This window comes from Coloeus monedula, assembly GCF_965178545.1.
Source record: "Coloeus monedula genome assembly, chromosome: 2".
NCBI lineage: Eukaryota > Metazoa > Chordata > Aves > Passeriformes > Corvidae > Coloeus > Coloeus monedula.
Window position 1 is genome coordinate 43,920,581 of NC_138782.1, and position 18,700 is coordinate 43,939,280.

General features: G+C 45.9%; 1 protein-coding gene across 1 annotated transcript in view; it reads right to left on the reverse strand.

The window, feature by feature from the left end:
- Window positions 1-18,061, reverse strand: part of FRMD1 (FERM domain containing 1) — a 37,961-nt gene extending 19,900 nt beyond the window's left edge. The window contains exons 1-3 of the mRNA XM_082299573.1: window positions 18,003-18,061; window positions 7,780-7,944; window positions 2,940-3,030 (exon numbers count right to left, since the gene is read on the reverse strand). Of these exons, the coding sequence (XP_082155699.1) occupies window positions 2,940-3,030; window positions 7,780-7,875 (187 nt within the window). The 5' untranslated portion in view covers window positions 7,876-7,944; window positions 18,003-18,061. The remainder of the gene's footprint in view (window positions 1-2,939; window positions 3,031-7,779; window positions 7,945-18,002) is intronic.
- Window positions 18,062-18,700: the final 639 nt, after the last annotated feature.

Genomic DNA, 18,700 nt, shown 5'->3' on the forward strand with positions numbered 1-18,700 from the left:
CCAGATTGAACCGGGCAGGGTTGCAGGATCTTTCACTGAGCAAACTACAAGGAGAAAAAAAAAAGCACTTCAGCAGCAGGAGCACGCACGGTATAGCCTGTGTGATGATCCATGCCAAAACTAGAAGAGCAACATGACCCAAGGTTTGTGGGACCTCCCACTAATGCACATTCCTGAAATACATTTTCAAAGCGATCAACTTCTTACAGAAACAACGTTTTTTCTCCCCAAATATATTGGGTTAGTTTTCCTCTTGACAATAAAATCAGTTCAAGAGAAGAAGGGATGAAAAATTCTGCCCTGACACTATTACTGTTACCTTTAATTCTGAAGCTTGCCCTCAGCATCTGCAACAGCCAGAAGAGAATGCAACATATTTAGGCATCAAATGCTGGGAAATAGGCTCCAAGACCTACAACTTAGGTCTTGCAGCATTCATGGTTTGTACTTTGCATGGTGCTTTGCAGTGCCATTTTCCTTTTTGCCACACTTAGGTGTTAAAACTTCTGTTTATGATTAAGGACCCCAACCTATCCCCCTCACACACACACTTACTATGAGACCAACTGAGCATTAGTGTATCTGTACAACGTCTGCAGGTCAAATGGGCTCCTAATCCAGATAATCCATGCTGTGTGATTGGCTACAGTTCTGTAGAAATCCTTTAATTTTCATTCTGTTGCTACTGCTGACAGTCAGGGTTTTGTTGACAAATTAGCAGCAAAGTAATGGATGCAGGTGGATTAGAATACCTTGTTTTGCATGTGGCAGTATCAGACTGCCAAACATGAACACACATTAAGAAACCAGGAAAAATATCATTATTAAAACAGGGTGGCTATTTTTTTAAAAATTTCTTCTTGAGCTGCAGCACAGAGGTGAAATCACGATGCAGGAAAGGATTACCTTTTCAAAAATGTCAATGCTTCCTCTCAATTTTTTGGATACCTAACTCAGCCTTTCCTCACAGACCAGGCCCAGGCCTCCCCTTCACAGCTTCTGTGGGATGTACACTGACTAGCTGCTCAGCCAAGGCACTTGACTTAAGCACCCACAAGGCAACCCTGGGAATGCAAAACTTACCCAGCTCATCCCCCAACCTGACCTGAGAGCTTCCCTTTCTTGAGGTGATAGCTTGTTGTGAAGTCAAAAATCCCTGAGAAGCAGGCAGTGCCTTAAAGGCTACTTCCAAATGCCAGACACAGAGTGCTACATTTGCTATAGAAACGAGACCTCAGCTACCACAGGCAGCAACGAAGATGATCACCAGTCTGTTGACCAAAACACGGCAGAGGAGAAATCAAGTTGTGGAACAGAAAAAGTATTTCCTTTCAGGAAAGTGAACAACCAACCCCCCAAACAAAAAAAAGAGAGATGTTACTTCAGGCTGCTGGACTTCTGTAACTCTTTTCCTTGACTTTTTAGAGCTTTCTGGAAAAATTAGCTGCTCTAAGAAAGAAGAATCTTTGTGAAGTGAGAAGACTGTTTCCACTTAAAGATGTGGACAATATACTCTAAAGTCCAGTCAGAACAGCTTTACTATGCTCTTTGGGATGCAGTGGTTACAATGCATTTCCAACAGGTTAAAAGGCATCTGCCACAATAGGGTATTTTGGGACTAGAACCCCTGTGCTTGACAGGGTGAAAGAAACTGCTTTACAGAAAAGGTGTGAGGAAAGGAAAAAGCAGGGTATGGAAAGTACCTGTGAAGGGAGAAAAAAGGGAAAGAAGTATGAGAAGAACAGGAGAAGAATTAAAAAAAAAAAAAAAATAGGAATGAAATTTCCCTGTCTTCCAGGAGAGGAAAGGGGCTCCAATTTCAGCCAAGATGTCCTGCAACTGGAATAGGCAAAACCTGGTGTTAAAAAATGTCACAAAGGGGAGGACTCAGAAACATAGATGATTTGTGAAAAAAGTTAAGAGCATTCAGGTCTTCCTCACATTAAAAAAAACTGTGCTGGTTTATAGCACAGGTATATCAGGTTTAAGGAATCTCTCTTATGGAGATCAAAAGCTTATGTTCCTCTCAGTTTGAATGCTGCACTCAGAAAAAGCAGTTCTTACAGAATGAGAGCATAAAGGAAATGAGACAAACTTAGAAAAATACCCTTATTTTATCCCACATATTTATAAAGAAGCAAAATAAATCTTCTTTAGAAGGACTTACAAAAGACTACTGTAATTTCAATGAAATTTCTAGAATTGCAGTAGTAAATAACACACTTGAGAAAGTTTTTGGAGAAGAGAGAAGTCTTTCAGTGCTTTTGGAAATGTGGGGAGGCAAGATAAACAAGACAACAGATCCATTTCTAATTACTAGGAGTTGGGGCGTGGGAGGGAATGCCAATGCTCACACCATACCAGAAATGTGATCTCTCATATCAATTTGCTTCTTTAACATCATTTCCTGGCCAATGCTAAGCCATAGGACCAAGCAAACTGGGCTTTAATTCATGGACTAAGAAATTTTGTATTTCCCATATGATATTTCAAAACCCAATGTGTCCCACACGTGCATTCAGTCCCTTACACCTCCCCACTGCCACATTATTCATGTGTGACTTCAGGAGTAACACTTTCAGCTCCAAGGTCCTTTTAAAATCCACCTCCTGTTCAATACCTGCAGTTTTGAATACAGTAACAAATATGTTGACTAGCAACTCCCACTACAGGAGAGAAAGCAAGCCCCACAAAGAGGTGGAATCTAAGAACAGTGGTGGAGAAAAAAAGCCCCCCCCTTTACTCAATTTGTCTGCCCACATACCAAAGATCAAAAGAGCTCTGGGAAGGCTCTGCATAATCTACATACTTTGTGACCTTATTACAATCAAATTCCCCCCGCAGGCACAGCCACTGTGTATATATGCACACACTGTAAATACACAAGCGGGTCTGTGGATGTTTGCCAAGTCACTTGCTCGTGCATTGAGTTTGCTTACTTTTAACAATGCTGAGGCCAAAGAAGTGAGGCTCTTTAATCTTCACTAAATCACAAACTTGCTGAAAGAGCTCCTGTCCAGTGGCTTTGACCTGAAAGACACAACCAATCCAATGTTACAGATGGCTCACACACCTGGGTGGAGCAACTCTTTTTTATGTAGGCCAATACATTTTTGGGTACTAAAGCAAAATACCCAAACACAACCACACCAGAGAACATGCTTTGTTTTCAGTATTATTGCTATTATCACAATATAATAATCATTACTAATTACAGAAATGAAAATACTGCCTTCTTGCAGATTTTTTTGAGAGGTTAAGAGAAAAAAACCCACCAAACCCAAAAGTTTTCATTCAGAAGAACCAGGAACAAAAGTACCCAAACAAACACAAGACTCTGAGCAGCTCGCAGGTTAGAGATGTGGTTGCTCTGTACCCCTCACAGAAGAGCTTGTGTTCTGTCTCCTGCTGACTTATAGTTACACAGCCATTAACATCTTCATCTTCAGCAGCTGTCACCAAGAGCCTGTAAGCCCTTGCCTGTTTCCCTGCACACTGAGACCTCCCAATACCCCTGTGTTCTGTAATGCACAGGCTCTCCCAGAAGGACCATGGTTCTGGTTAACTGCATGTGCAGACCTGGATGTGTACTGTCATTGGAAGAGTCCCCCATTAAGTGTCCCCCCATTCCTAGCCTCATTTCCCCCTGTCCCCCTGCACCATCCCAGGAGTACTGACAGACAAACCACAGGCATGAAGGGAAACCCCTCAGCCCACAGAGGCACAGGGGAAGCAGTTCAGAGAAAGAGCAGATGGGGAGAACAGAACAGCACTGACACAGACAACCTCAGCTCAGGCCAGGGTGCAGCCAATTGCAGCTGCAAAATGGGCCAGGACCTTGGAATTTCATTACCCCTCTGCTGGACGATGTGGATTAGCAGTGCCTGGAAGGGTACAGTGCAGTGCTATCTACTGAGCAACAAAGATGACAGGGCAGAAGTCGACTGCTTAACTCTCCTACAAACCAATCACCATCCTAATTTTTCAAGCTCTTTTAGTGTAGGTATGCCACACACCCCAGAAACTGGCTTGCACTCCCCTCCCTGCCCCAGGATGTACCATGTCACTAGACATGGACAATGGGAAACAGGAGGTCATTTAAGTACTCATTTTCTTCTACTTGACAAGGCACCACTAGCCAGATACTCCGTACTGTTTTATCAGGAGCTTTGAAGCCTGCACTACACCAATGCAAACACGTGTAAGCTTCGAGCAGGGAGGAGGTAGTGCACAGTTCTGGTAAGACCCAAACCCACATCTGGATCATATTATGAGTCTCCGTGTGAGACTACACCTGTCTCACACCTAAATGCAGTGTTTGCTCAGACACCAAGAACACACATTTGGAAGGTAAAGTTTGGCACAGAGCAGTCCCCTTTGCCAAAGACGCAAGCTCTGAGCATGTCCTCCTACCTGGGAAGGGTTTGCTAAGAAAGATGTGACCTATCTCTAGCCATAATGGTTATGGGCATACAAGAGCCACTGGCAGCACAGGACCCCCTGTAAATGCTACACAATGAGATGAATTTTCTAAGTGGCAAGCCTTCCTACCTAAGGGAAGAAAAACCTGCTTTAAGGTACTTAATTCTAGGGAACTGAGCACTTCAAGTGACAGTTTCGTGGCATTCAGCTCTAAACAGTGATTGAAGCAGATTTCTTGCATAGCAGGTATGTGACTACCACCTTGTCCTTTCTCCTCTTGGCACTTCCCTTTTGTATCAAGTTCTACTCCCAGCCTTAAAGGCTATGCAATACCAATTACATTTGCAATTGCTGTTCCCTCCTCCTACTTTACCCTCTGCTCAAAGCAACCAATACTTCCCTTTGCATTTTTCATCTGTGCACTTCTCTTTGGACTTTCCTCCCTATGCATATGGTTCCTGTGCCAAGATTGATCTCAGAAATGCTATGACTCATTCCTTTCACTGATACACAGCTTTGCCCCATGTCAGGCTCAGGGCTTCTGCGCACGTGAAATTTAGTCCAAAGTGAAATCAAGTGCAACTTTACAGAAGGTAACTGCTACTCCAAGGTCATTCTGTGTATAGATACTCAAGTGCATTAGTTACCTATGTCTATTTTTCTTGGCACATATGCTTTGAAACATCAGCTCTCCTGTTCACAGGACAACTGAAAGACTTCAGACCTATGCTTTCCATTCACCAACACACAGGACCTCACCAGACTTCCTCCACTCCAAAAATTTCTCCCACTTTACCTTGCCCTCCTCAGGGCAGCTGGTGAGCTGTAGCACCCACTAGTTCCCCTCACTGCTCTGCTTCTCCTCATGTTCAGAGTTGGTCCCAAGAAGGCAGTTTTACTCCTCACTATCCCCCCAAATTCATTGTACATTCAGAAAGGTAGACGTCAAAGTTAATTAAGAGATACTCGATTGTGGGGGAAGAGAATCTAAAGTGGCTCCTGCTCTTCTCTCTTCAACAGCATTGTTTGTGAAGGGCGTTAAGACAAATCCATTTTAAAGGACAGGCTTCAAATCTATATGTGACCACATAAAACACATATAGGTAAACTCTTATCTGGAAGGGTGGAATTTATATGGGAGGGGGGAGGGAGGAATTACCTGCATAAACACTGTGCTTATCATGGGAAGGATCTATAATTTATTCTGCTGGAAAGATAACCATCCCTACCTACCTCACTGAGCTGCAAGCTTGTTTAGTATTTGCATTCCACACTGAAGAGGTTAAAAGGCTTTGGAAATCTTTAGTAGTGGCATTATTATCCTAATAAATGCACGAAAGCATCATCTGTGGTTGTGGTAATTACATTTGGGTTCTACCAACTTCACTAGAAAATTGCCTTGATGTTTCTTTAAAAAAGAAAGATCTCTCCAGCTATGAAATCTTAATTTTTGTTGCTATTTTGAATAAATGTTGTGGTAAAGTCAGAAGCCAAATGAAAAGCTGTTTCTGGTGACGTGCCCAGCTGAAACAGGCCATGTTTCACTCTCTATGCAATTAGGACACAACTGTGTGTTGAGGTCTCATGTTTTGGCCCAGGCAGCTATTCCCTTTCAGATGCAGGCATCTCCAAGTACATACTTTCCCAACGTCCCAGACACAAAAGAAAGGGGCATCAAAAATGACAAGGGTGAATGTCTTTAAAATGAATACAAAGAGGTGTTGTGGAGGATTCCTCTGCAGCACAACATGGTGATGCACAAGGCACCCCAGCTCTTTGAAGGGGCATCAGGCTGGGACAGGACAGGGGAACAGGAGGGGACACAGCACTTTTCCTCTGTCCCTGTCAGGGGTCAATGTAAAAGACCATTTCTTATGCTTATTAAATATTTTGGAGGTTTTAAAAGAGACATGCAGATGTAGCATTTAGAAACCTGGTTTAGTGGTGGACTTGGCAGTGTCATGTTTATGGCTGGACTCGATCTTTCTCACCCCAAATTTATTTTACAATAAACTGCAGGTTTTTGTGATATACCGGAGCATGAACCATTGGTGAAGGAACAGCTGTGTGCTCTGTTCAGGCACAGGCAGCGAGGAGCAGTGACAGCCCTGCTGGTGCACTGCCCTCCTGTATGCCAGCCTGCACCTTCCCCATGGCCGGCAGCTCCGCTATGTGCCATCTTTAGCCTCCCTGATAAGAGCTATAAGAAGGTGAGATTTAGGGTCAGCTGCAACAGACCATTACCCAGGCCTGTACACCTGCTGCCAAGAACTTAATTAAATCATCGTTTTCTGCCTTGCACAAAAGCCAGCAGATTGCAAAAGCCTTCTGGGGCAGTGGATGGGCTGGGTTTGAACCAGTAACCTAGAAGCAGAGCGTCCCAGATTTTGCTGTTAAAGCTTTATTCCATCCAGCCCTTGGGGCTGTTTCAGTTAAGGACACTACACTTACACACAGCAGGTAGGAAAATTCCGGCATGGATTTTGAAGATTAGCACGCATAGTTTCAAAAGCCACCATTTCAATCAAGTACTTAAAATAACAGTTCACCTCAACTGTCTTCTCCCCCTCCTCATCCCAAAGCGGGGGAAAAAACCTACCCAAAACAAAGCCAAATCTCCCCAGCCCACACATGAGTGCACGCACACGCTCACAAGAGAGCACTTATCTTTGAGACTTGCTTGTCCTCTGAACGCCAAGTGCCTCTTGTCAGCTCAGTTTCTCACAAGTTCAAGGAGCAGCCGGCGCTGCACAAAGAAGCACCGTGCTGTGCAGACACCGTGCCACCCTGGGCTGCCAGCTGAGCCGGCCCTTCTGTCACTCGTGCACACTTTGAGGCATTCAAGGCAGCAATTGAAGAAATGAAGTGACTTACCTCGATTTTTTTTATGTGTACAAGTATTCAAGAGGAGGGAAAAACCCCACCCTCAATGGCTGTTTGCCTTAGACTCTTTGAAGGGATCTGCAGGCTATCAAAACCAGGGATAGCTGGATTCTTTACAAGAGTAAACGGTCACGTGTTGGGTACACTTGCTAAGTACTCAAGGTATTTCAGGTTCAATTTTTTAAAAATGCTGGATTATTATGAGCAGCAAAACCACTCAGAGTTAATAATAAGTAAATAACAGAAAAAGAGCAGAGGAGACCCCCATCCTACAACACAGCCATGACTTTTAATGAACTCTGTGAATGAGTTGAAGCTGCCCAATTAGAAAACGGAGCACCAATTACCCTAAGCTGGCTAATAGCCTTTCGGTCAGCAGACCAGCACCAGGCTTTTGGGAGAACAATGGGAACTAACAAAACTGAACTGTGGCTGCGATGCAGCGACCTCCCGGCCCCTCTCCCGGCCACTCACCCCGACGGCCAGGCTGAGCTGCTCACGGGTGGGCAGGAAGACGCAGACGCTCCGGACCTCTGGCTGCATCCTGCCTGCCAGCAGTGCCCTGCTCATGGTGGGCAGCTCCACAGGGGCTGGGGTCTCCTCTCCAGACGGGTGTCAGGCTCCCTTCATCCCATGTACCTGTTGAAAAGGCAAGAGCATCAGTGCCGTGCTTCTGTTGGCACTGGGAGCAGCTCACAGCATGCATGTGATGAGATGTTTAAAAACAAAACCACTCCCAACAGTCATCCATTTTCCAGGGACAGTCAGTGTTTCCACCAGCATCACAGCACAAACCAGGCAGCATCAAGCTTTTAAACAGCTTGAAAGTCCCAGGAGAGTGCCATAAAGCAATGAAGGCTCCCTGGAATAACAAACCAGACTCAAGGTTTCCAGACTCATATAAGTGATAAGGCAGGTGGCACCTTGGGCCACTGCCTGAAAACACCCATGACATAGGGGAGTGCCCCATCCTTCAGCCAGGGACCTCACTCTCTCCCAAAGCAGAGATTTCAATGGGCTGTCAGCAGGCACATGTCAGTGCAGAGAACTTCATCTATGCTGTCCTCCCCCTCACTCCCTCCCTACTCCCTGGGAAACCACCGCCTGAAATCCTCTACACCTCAACTCAAAGGAGGACGTGGAACACAACACTCACAAGGCTGAGCCGCTGTATAACACCTTTTGTGAGGCAAGCACTGCCAACCTCCTCTCTCAAGGACTGAGCCTAGGCTGCACTAGCAACTTTCAGGTGAAGTTCAGATATTAACAGAAATAAGGGATGAGTTTTCTTTGCAGCCAAACACACAGTAGCCAACATCATCTTCACTTTACAGCTAGGTTAGACAGTTTCCTCAGCAACTTGTTCCATTTTGTGTACAGTCCTCTCCTCTCCAATGCTCTTCAGCATTCCTCTCAAGGAAGTATCCTGTGGCACCTGATGAATCCTTTAGGAAGGGGAGAGGCTCCTTGAGGGTGGGTTAGGTATCAATGCCTGCAGAGACCAACCGCGGGGTCCACTCCATCCCCATACAAGATTTGATGCAAGTCAACCCCCAGCTGCCCTGAGCAAAGGGGCTGACTCCCACCAGCAACACCGGGGTGCTCACCACCAGCACAGCAACAGAGGTGCTGCTGGCTGATGCCTGCCCACAAAGTCCCCACACACCCCAGCACAGCGGCAGACCCCAGCAAAGGCAGCCCCATGCACTGGCTCTGGCAGTGCCACCCTCTCCCACCACCCAAAGCCCAGCCCACTTTCAGGGGACAGGCTGTGAAGGGAGCCATGGGCTTTTCCTTCACTCTCCACAATGGATAAAAGATGAGGCATCAGCAGCAGGGAAGCAGGCCATGTTATGCTAACACACATACACATACATGCATGTACATGTGTGCATGTGATTACAGGTAAGTTTAAGAAGCATTTTTTGTTTAAAGTCATGTTTGTCCTGGTTCAGGAGAAAATTATGACAGAATCAAATTCTTGTTTGGGAAATGGGAAAAGCAAACTATCATACAGAGTATAGCAAGTGAAACTTAGATTTATCCCTCTCCCTTCAACTCTGTACTCAAGTTATCAATTATTTTTTAAACTATTTTTTTAAAGCAAATACAAGATAGATCCAGGAGTGTCCTTTTGCAAATATAGAAGTTGTTCCATGCACCTCCTTCCCTGAACCATCATGTACAATTCTTCTTAATAAAGCAATTTTTGATTGAAATTATGTAGAGAATTCCTTATAAGACAGAAATACACAAAAAAATGCAGACAAGGAGGTTATTAAAGTATTTTTTTTCAGAACAAGTATTTAGTTTAACAAGACCTAGGAATTTTAAAAAGATTGCTCTAAATTAAAAGCAAGTGAGAAAAACACATTTGACTTTCTGGACAGGTGAAAGCTGCTATTAACTGAAATATTAAGAGGAAAATTCTGATTTATCTTCTCTTATTGATATAATTATTCTGACATGCTCTCTTAGGCTCTGGACTACACACTATTAATAGCTGTATATAAATTACAGATGTCTGCAGAATGACTTGAGGGCAACAGGTCACCACTATTACTGCCAGCTGATGTAATTCGTGCCATAAACTTTATCAGCAGCATAAAGACCTCGGAGTATGAACTTTTCAACATAAGGAGGTTTATCTTAATTGTCAAACGGCTGCACTGGCCAGTACACGTTCTCTCTCACAAGGGGATACCACAGCCAGTGAAGACGTTCATGGGGCTCAAAACAGAACTGAAAACAGGACAAAAAAGTGACCATAAAAAAAAAAAAACAAACACATGCACACAGATTCCTTTAGACAGCTGAAGAAACTGACTCCCACTTCCCCACAGCCTCTATAACAAAAAGCTTCAGGAAAGTTCTTTCCCACACCTGCTTTTTCCATTTGAATTTTTAAGAGAACAGCTGTGGACCCCCAGAACAGAGAAGTGAGAAAGGCAGGAGAGATTCAAAACAAATGAGCTTGTGGACCTTCCCAAGACAGGTAAGGGGTTAAAGAAAAAATGTCCTTAGTCTGAATGGGGAGGTCAAACACAAGCCCAGCTCAACCTTCTCTTCTTCAGAGGTATGCTAGGATGTGATAAAACATCATGAATCATTAACTTGCTAGCAATGCATATTTACACCTTTTTTTTAAAAAGCTGTGAGTCAAGAGTAACTGCCCAATGAAAACAAGTGACCAGAAGGAATGCTCTTACTTAAACATACACAATTTCAGACTGCCCATATGCCATCCTTTTGTTTACCATAGATTCCAACCTCTTAACCTCAATTAAACCATAAAAGCTCCAGCAAATGCACTGCAGATGAATTAATAAAAGCTGAAGTCAATAATCAGCCTCTGGGACATCCTACAGGTTGTTTGTTTTTATTGTGTTGCTTTTTTAAACTAACCTCACTTCATGTTTTAGCCCCTGCAGAAGGGCATTTTGAGATGTAATTGCTTGGTCAAAGGCCCAGCAAGTCTATCAATTAAAACAGTCAAAGCCACTATTTATTTGTATTCTTCTGGTATCAGACAGGAGGCTTATTAGTGCCCAGAATGGTGGCACAGCTTATTTAGGAGTGTTTATTTTACCTAAACACACATGCAGAGGGTCTTTGGAAAACATGCCTGTCATTAACTTCAAGCCTTCTCTCACTCAGCAGCTTAAACGTGGTCATAAAAACTCAATTAAATCTTCCCCTCCTCTCTCCACAGAGCCTCAAGTTGCCTCCCAGCACAGGGCCAGAATCTCAGCACTTGCTGGGTCAAAGCAGGAATGGATGAGGTTTGCCCCAGCAAGGCAGATAAGAGCAGCAGAGCCCTCCACAGGAGGAAGAAGAGGAGTTGAATGAGAAGGAAGGGCCCTGTTTGCTTCAGGTATCAGCAGGATGGCTCACTAAAATACCTCACACCCCCATATACCCAACGACACAAGGATGTCCTGCCACCACAATTTGGGGCCATGCCACTGTCAGCCTGTCTGGAAGACGGTATCATCCAGACAGCATGTGGGTTCATATAATGAATGCCACTGTATTTTACACACTAGTTCATAGCACCACAGCGAACTGGGTCCTAATTCTCATTTCAGCCTCTAGGTACAGCCACAACCACATCTCAAGGGGATAAAGGGAATAGATGAACAAGCCATAACTTACCAACTCAGAGTAGCAAAGCACAACAAAGTTCTCATCTATCAAAAAAAAACCCACAAACACCTGAAAACAGGCTTTTTAAGGTTTATTACAGTAAAACATCTGCCTTTGCTAGAGCTGATATAGAATGAGCACTGAGCATCTTCCTGATGAAACCTTACCACAGTGGCCCTACGGCCTCTCAGAAAAAAATTGTCCAGAAACATTAAGACTCTTCTTAATATTTTCCAGACATCATCCAGAGATGTCTTAGGCTTCTAAGAACACCAGACTCTTAGGCTGCAGTTTCACAAACAGCTTAAGCAGCTTTAATTAAGGCAGTCCTGCAGCAAGACAGACAGGCAACTGCCTGGAAACAAATCTGCCTTTGGCAGCAACCCACACTTGGGCTGCCTTGTACTCATGATGAAACACAGTCATAAAACTGAAAACCCCCCTCACCTTCCAGGTATTTTGTCCCCTCAGACGCACACTGTAGGGCACCAGTACTATCTGCCAAAGAGAGTAAGAAAGCGCCTGAGCAAGTAAAAGCTGTCATGATAGCATGCAAAAGCCTTTCTCAGCAATTTCAAAAAAACTCCACCCACCTCCTTTGACTAACCCCTGTGATGATGAAAATTTCTCTGAGAAGATGCATCAACCAGGAAGGAGCAGAAACAAAGTTACTTGTCAGGGCAGAAAACAAGACTGAAGCTAAATAGTTTTATGTCATGGCTGTAAGATGATGTCAAATGTGCCACCTGTGACCAGCAGTCAGGACAACTAGGTCACATCCTGCAGCAAATTCCCAGAAGCACATTGACTTTTCAAATGTGTCTACCTCAGCACCATTCCAGGACTAGCTCAACACAACCAAGGGTAAAGATGCCACAAGGAGCTAAGGTACCAAATTTGGTATCCACACACTGCTTTTGGGGTAAAATACACACCTGTCTTCAAAAACTGAGCACTACTTAGTAGGAAACCCCTATTCAAAGCCGTTGAACAAGGAATACCAAAACACCTCCCAGTCACTTGGGTGATCTGAAGAACTGGATTCCAGAACCAGTGCAGCTTGGCTGTGGACAGGTGCAACACTGACAGCAGAGACAACTGGCTTCAGCCTACAGAAGTGGTAGATACAACTGCAGCAGGCCTTCTGCATCTGGTCAGGTCTGACCACAGTCCTCTCACAGGGGAGGCATGTGGGCCTGGCTCCCACCTTTCCTTTAGGATTTTCAAGAGGTACAATGCGAGATGCCTTCAAAAACTCCAAGGCTGTGAACCCAAGCAGATGTGACAAATGGAGAAATCACTGAGCATTGGTCTTAGATACCAACATCCTTTTTTCTTTTTGTACAAGCAGCACTCCTTGGTGACACTGAGCTTTAACAATAGCAAGGAAAATGCTTTCTCGCTAGTCTTCATTGCAGGATTAGACGCAGCTCTTAGTTAGGCATGACTGCTCACCCCCCCCCTCCCCCTTTGTGCTACAAAGTCTTCCTGCCCCACATCAAGCAGCACAAGCAAGCTCTAGAACAGGAAGCATGCTCTGGTGCTTGTAACTCTTCTGGTCTGCACCCCCCAAAATGTGGCTGCTGTGCTTAGGAAGAAGGGATCTCTCAAAATTCCATGGACACCCATCCCCAACCTGGGACCACGCTGCTATGCTACTCTGTCTGTAGGCTGCCCTAGCCCTTAAACTCAAAGACAGGCACAGCTCTCCTAACCCAGGGATGGTGGCATTCTCTTGCAGCCAAATAAAAGTGACTCATGTTTTTGGGTGCACTACCTAGCCCTCAAGGAGAGGAAAAAATGCTTAACAAAGGACAGAGCACCAAAGGAGTTGCTCCTGCAGCGCATGGAAGCACAAGGGCAGGGCAGTGGTTGCAGGACCATGCAGGGTAGCTGCCACACTTCCATCCACCTCTCCCATGGGATGAAAAAAGCTCCCCAGAAGTTTACTCCCTTTGAGGACAGCACAACATGAAGCACTTTATGAACTTAATATTCACCTGAAACCAAAACTGAGTCCAGGAGCTCTTTGAAAGAAATAGACAATGAGTATTAAAGGCTTCAGGCAAAAAGGGACAAATTAGGATCTCAGAGGGATTATGTTTTTCCATCTCTTCCAAGTGATGGAAAGTGGCTTTGAATTTTTGTATACAAAAACATGCAGACTTTTAAAACACATTATTTTATCAGAAGCACATGCAAAACTTAGTAATGTACATGTTTTAAAGAACACCCAAACAATAAAGTCTGCATCTAGGGCATGCAATTCCTTTCCAGCATGCTTTTTTTCCTGGGAAATCAAACAATCTTGTTGTGGCAAGATCAATGGATCAACTGATCCTTCCTTTTCACTGACTGGTAAAAGTAGTAGTATGTACCCTATTGCATCCCTCTACCAAGACGTAGTTTCTCATTGCAATGAATTTCTTTACTCCTGCATAATCTACTAATGGACTTGTTTATTCAATACCAATCACTTTTAAGTATTCCTCATACTTCATAAACCAAGCACATTAATTAAAGACTAAGTGGCAATTTAAGGTATCAATTGGCCTAGGCAACTGAAGAAGCAAAAGAAAGAACCAGCAAAACATGGGATTGGGCATGAGCCAGCCTCAGTATCCATTACATCTCACAAAGAGCAGCTGCAAAGGAAGCCTGCTCAGAAATGCCAAGCTCCATTTTCTCAGCTGGATGCCCAAGACACATCACATGACATCTTGCAAATGTTAAGAGAAGTGAATTTCTGGAATAGCCATTCAGCCACAGCAACCTTACCACCCCTCAAACACATGGACATGTCTCTTTTCAGATGGACTCTTAGGAAATCTCATTTATGGGCATACATACACACAGCCAGGAGAGCAGTGAAGACAATTCCGATCCAGGACCTCAGTGTGAAGAACAACAACAAAAATACTTCAATTTAGCACTCCAGTGCCATGTACTGCAATCTTTAGGAAAGACCATTTGTCTTTGCTATCTATGGGAAACAGGAGAGGCAAAGTACAGGCAGCAATTTCTTTGCAATAAGGGAAAGTGAGGCTTCCTTCACAGCCATTGCAACTGTCAGGAAACTTAGGAAGAGCAGGGAGGGCAACAGAAAGACCTGGTTTCTTGACTGGCAAAAGAAAAGCACTTTCCTACGTACAGATTGCAAATGCACGACACCTCCTGACCCAGAAGCCTATCAGTTAATTCTCCAACTGGAAACATATTCCATTTTTAGTCTACCAAGGCTATAAACAGGATTTCTCCCAAGGGGATCTATTATACTCTTGCCTCAAGCACAACAGATGAGAGATACTCTTCTACAAGCCTGTCTTTGCACAAGTTGTTTTACAGGGATAGTATTTTTCCCTTGAGCTAGGCTGGACTGATTTGGTATGTATCCCTAAGACTCCAGAAGTACTTTGCAGAGCTGTCCAAAATTTTCTTCATTTCTATTCTCACCAAGATCTTGTAACAGTTATAGAAGCAGCAGACTATGAAGTCTTTATTAAACAAATAAATAAAGAGCAAAGCATAATTGTAATTTCACAAGCAGTACGTTGAGTAGCAGGACAAATAAGGAAACATGCTTTTTTTAAACAATGTAACAAATTCTTCTGAGTAGGAATAGCTTTGCTGACAGCAATAACCAGGTAAAAAAAATTAAATTGGCTTGCTTCCCCTGAGGAAGGGGAAAGTCCACTGCTGATCTCATTGCATCTGAATCACTATCTAAATATTCAGACCAACTAGGCACCTTCGCATCAGTTTGCTTCTAACTTTTTCCCCCCTCAAGTGTACAGCTAGTCTTGAACATATTCCGAGCAGAGAGGAGTGCTGATTTATGTGAAGTGGACAAAAAGAATAGATAAAACTGCACCTGGAACATAGCTTGCCTCCTTACAAGTGTGAAAATGCCAATCTGCCAATACCTTGATAAAATTAACACAAACAGCAAGGTCTTTATGATTAGATGCAGTTTCAGAGACTGCACACAGCACTGTCAGACATCAGCAAAGCAATGGGGAAATGGGAAGACACAGACAAAAACAGAAAGAGAACAAAAAAACCCCCCAGCCTTACAGAGTGCTGCATTTTTGAGGCGATGCAGAATTGTGCAAAAAGAGGAAATAGAGGGGGAAAAAAAAGAAAAAGCAAACATAAGAAATTGTTAAAGAACAAGCAAATCATCTTCTCCTGCAGTTCTCCAGGGAGGAGCTCCTCCTTGTCAGAGGATTTTGTTTGGGCCAAGCCCACCATTTGTCTGTGCTCAGTTACTAACCACGCACTACGAATTAAGGTACCACTGCTTAACACCACTAAGATAATCAAGCAGCAGCGCAGGAACACGGGACTTTCTGCAAGAAAAGAAGTGGAACCCTGGAGCATAGTTAGCATGCAAGTCATTTACATTATCCCACATTGGAGGAACTGCGGGGCAACAACTTTACTACAAAAGCCAACTGATAGAGAGCTAATCACTGGATTCATGTGCTTTTTACCTGCAGTGTTGGGAACAGAAAAGTGCTGTAGCTTTAAAGTGCTATCAGCTTTGATTAAAAAAAAAACCAAACAACCCAAACTCTAACCAAAAAAACCCCACACAAATTCACCCATAAAAATGGCCCTTACCTGCTGTCTAAAAACTTCTATCAAAAAAAAGACTTACAAGAGAAAACCACATGTGTATCCAAATATTTTTGGTGTCACAGGTGTTTATCCCATTTTATCAAGTTTGTTTAAAAATCCGGCTAACAACAACAAAAATTCTAAGAGGAAAACAAACTGTCCAAAAAGCACAGATAGTATTTTTTTTTTGGTAAACCACTGCAAAGATTCACTACAACTCATGTTCTTCAATAGCATTGTGTAGACTTATTTTTGTCTTTTTTTGTTTCCTCCCCTCTTTTCTTCCCTAAGGTGATCTCTACAAGAGGAACACAACCCCTGCCTGCCTTTTGGATTCCATTTTTTTCTGATATGGCACTTCTCATCTGAAGCCAAAACACAGGCTACTTCACAGACTCCCATCATCACCAGTGCTGAAACCAGAACACTTTGATTAGGAGTGTTTAATTGTACAACAATTAAATGGGAGGGATAAACAACAGTGAAGCGAAGGCATTCTGTTGTCATTCCAAGTTTTCCAGGAACAAAATAAAAATTAAAAAAGCTAAACAAATTAATGGGTCACCAATGTCCAAACAGTTGTGGTTTCCTGGTTTGGGTTTTTAAAAACATTTCTGAAATATTTATTGCCAGGGCCCAGGCATCACAGCAGTACTCTGAAGAAGGGACAAGGTTCAGACAGTGTGCTAGTTTTCTGGTGTGGTGGAAAAACACAGATGTGCATTTTAAATGCCACAGGGGAGTTAACCTGAGAGCCTGTCACTGCCGAACAGCAGGGGAAACATCTCTCGATGCAGACGATGACGACTTCTCAGCACAGGAAACCCAAAGCCTTTCTCTGTAAATCGTTACCAAAAAAGAATTCCAAGAGGTGGAGAAACAACGAGGTATGGAGACTTTTTCCTTTCTGACGCCCACCCCTTCTCCCGCGCACACACCTGCTGGGACACTCTCCTCCTTCCCCGTCCCGCCCCGTACGGGTGCATCAAGTCCCTCACGGCTGTCAGACCACCCAGACCAGCCCCACGAGATGCCTCCAGCCCCTCGCCCCCGAGGCTGCCCCACGGAGGAGGCCGCCCAGGTGCTGCACCACAGCGGGGGGGACCCGCGGGGCCGTGTCCCCGTCACTCTCCCTCGGCACCTGCGAGGCAGGTGGCAGCCAACCGAGCACCAGCTGGGACGCGTCCCACACTCGTGCCATCGTACGGCCCCACGGGAGCTCTCTGGGACACGGCCAGCCGCCTCGGGTGTCTCCCGTCGCGCAGCCGGTGTATTGCTGATCCCGCCCCAGCATCATCCCATCATCCAGCACCGGCAAGACCCACCGGCAGCGCCCGGTCCACGACACCGAGGGACAGATAAGTTACCACGACTCCAGGCTGCTCCAGAGTCCCGCTCGCTCCTGTCCCCAGCCTGTGCCTGCCCGCTCCCGCTGCCTCCGTCCGGGAGGAGCAGCAGCCACGAGTGCCCAGGGACACCCGCGGCGGTGGCTCTGACGGGAAAGCCCCTTGATAGCGTGCCACAGCCGGAGATCGCTCCGGCCGAAGCTCGCACCGCCCATCCAGCCACGAAGTTGTAAATATACTTTCACAGCGGCTGCCGCGCGGTGGGACCGACCGCCGCAGCACGGAGCCTCTCCCGGCTCAGTGGGCAGCGCACCCCCGTCCCAGCGCCCTCGCCCCGCGGGTCTGTCCGCTCGCAGCGCCGTCCGCAGCAGCACCGCGCCCAGGGGCTCCGCCGGCACCGCTCCCCACGGCCGCTCCCGCCCCGCACCCGGGACCCGTCCCCCTCGTCTTTGTCCCCCGGCAGCTCAGCGGGACCGCGCCCGCCCCCCTCTCCCCCCCCACCGCTGCTGCGGGGGTCCCGGGGGGACGCGGGAGCCCTGGGACACCCCCTCGCCGCTGTCCCGACAGCGGAGCCCGCGGACTCACCGCGGGGTGACCCCGGCCGCGGAGCTCCGCCGCCCTCTCCGGTGCAGCATCCAGCGCCCACCGAGGCAGCGGGGCAGGCAGCGGGCGCACGCCGGAGCCCTGGAGGAGGACCGGCGGTGGGGCGGGGCCAGGCGGGGCGGCACACGGGGAGGGGGAGCGGCGGGGGCGGGACGGGCGGGCGGGGTGTGCCGGGGAGGCTGACGGGGTGGGCGCTCTGCGTGCAGTGGCGAGGGGTTGCTGGGGGGCAGCGGGGCGATTTCGCTCTCGGAGGGTACTCAGTGCACCGTACTGGCAGCAATGAAGTTTGCGTAGGGGAAACTGCAATTAAGAGTGACCACAGCAAGTCACTGTAACTCGGTCCGGGTGGCTGGGCGGTGCTGTCAGGGGGAGACGGCACAAATCGTAAAGAGGTGCAGTGTAAGAGTAGGGATCGGATCTGGGAACTCCGCGCCTGGAGTTTCAGGCGCTGGGAGCCACAGTGCACGGGAAGAAGGTGGTGTGCTGCACGCATGGCATAAACCTTCTTGTTTCTCTCCCTCTTCTGTATATAATCTGCTATAAATCTATAATCTGCTTTCTAATGTAGTAATTTTCTGAAAGAAGGCTGACATCATTTCAAGTTTTGTTGTGTTGCTCCCTCACGAATAGGTCGCTGCTCAATTCCCCCACATATTCAGTTGCATGTGAAGATGCAGCCG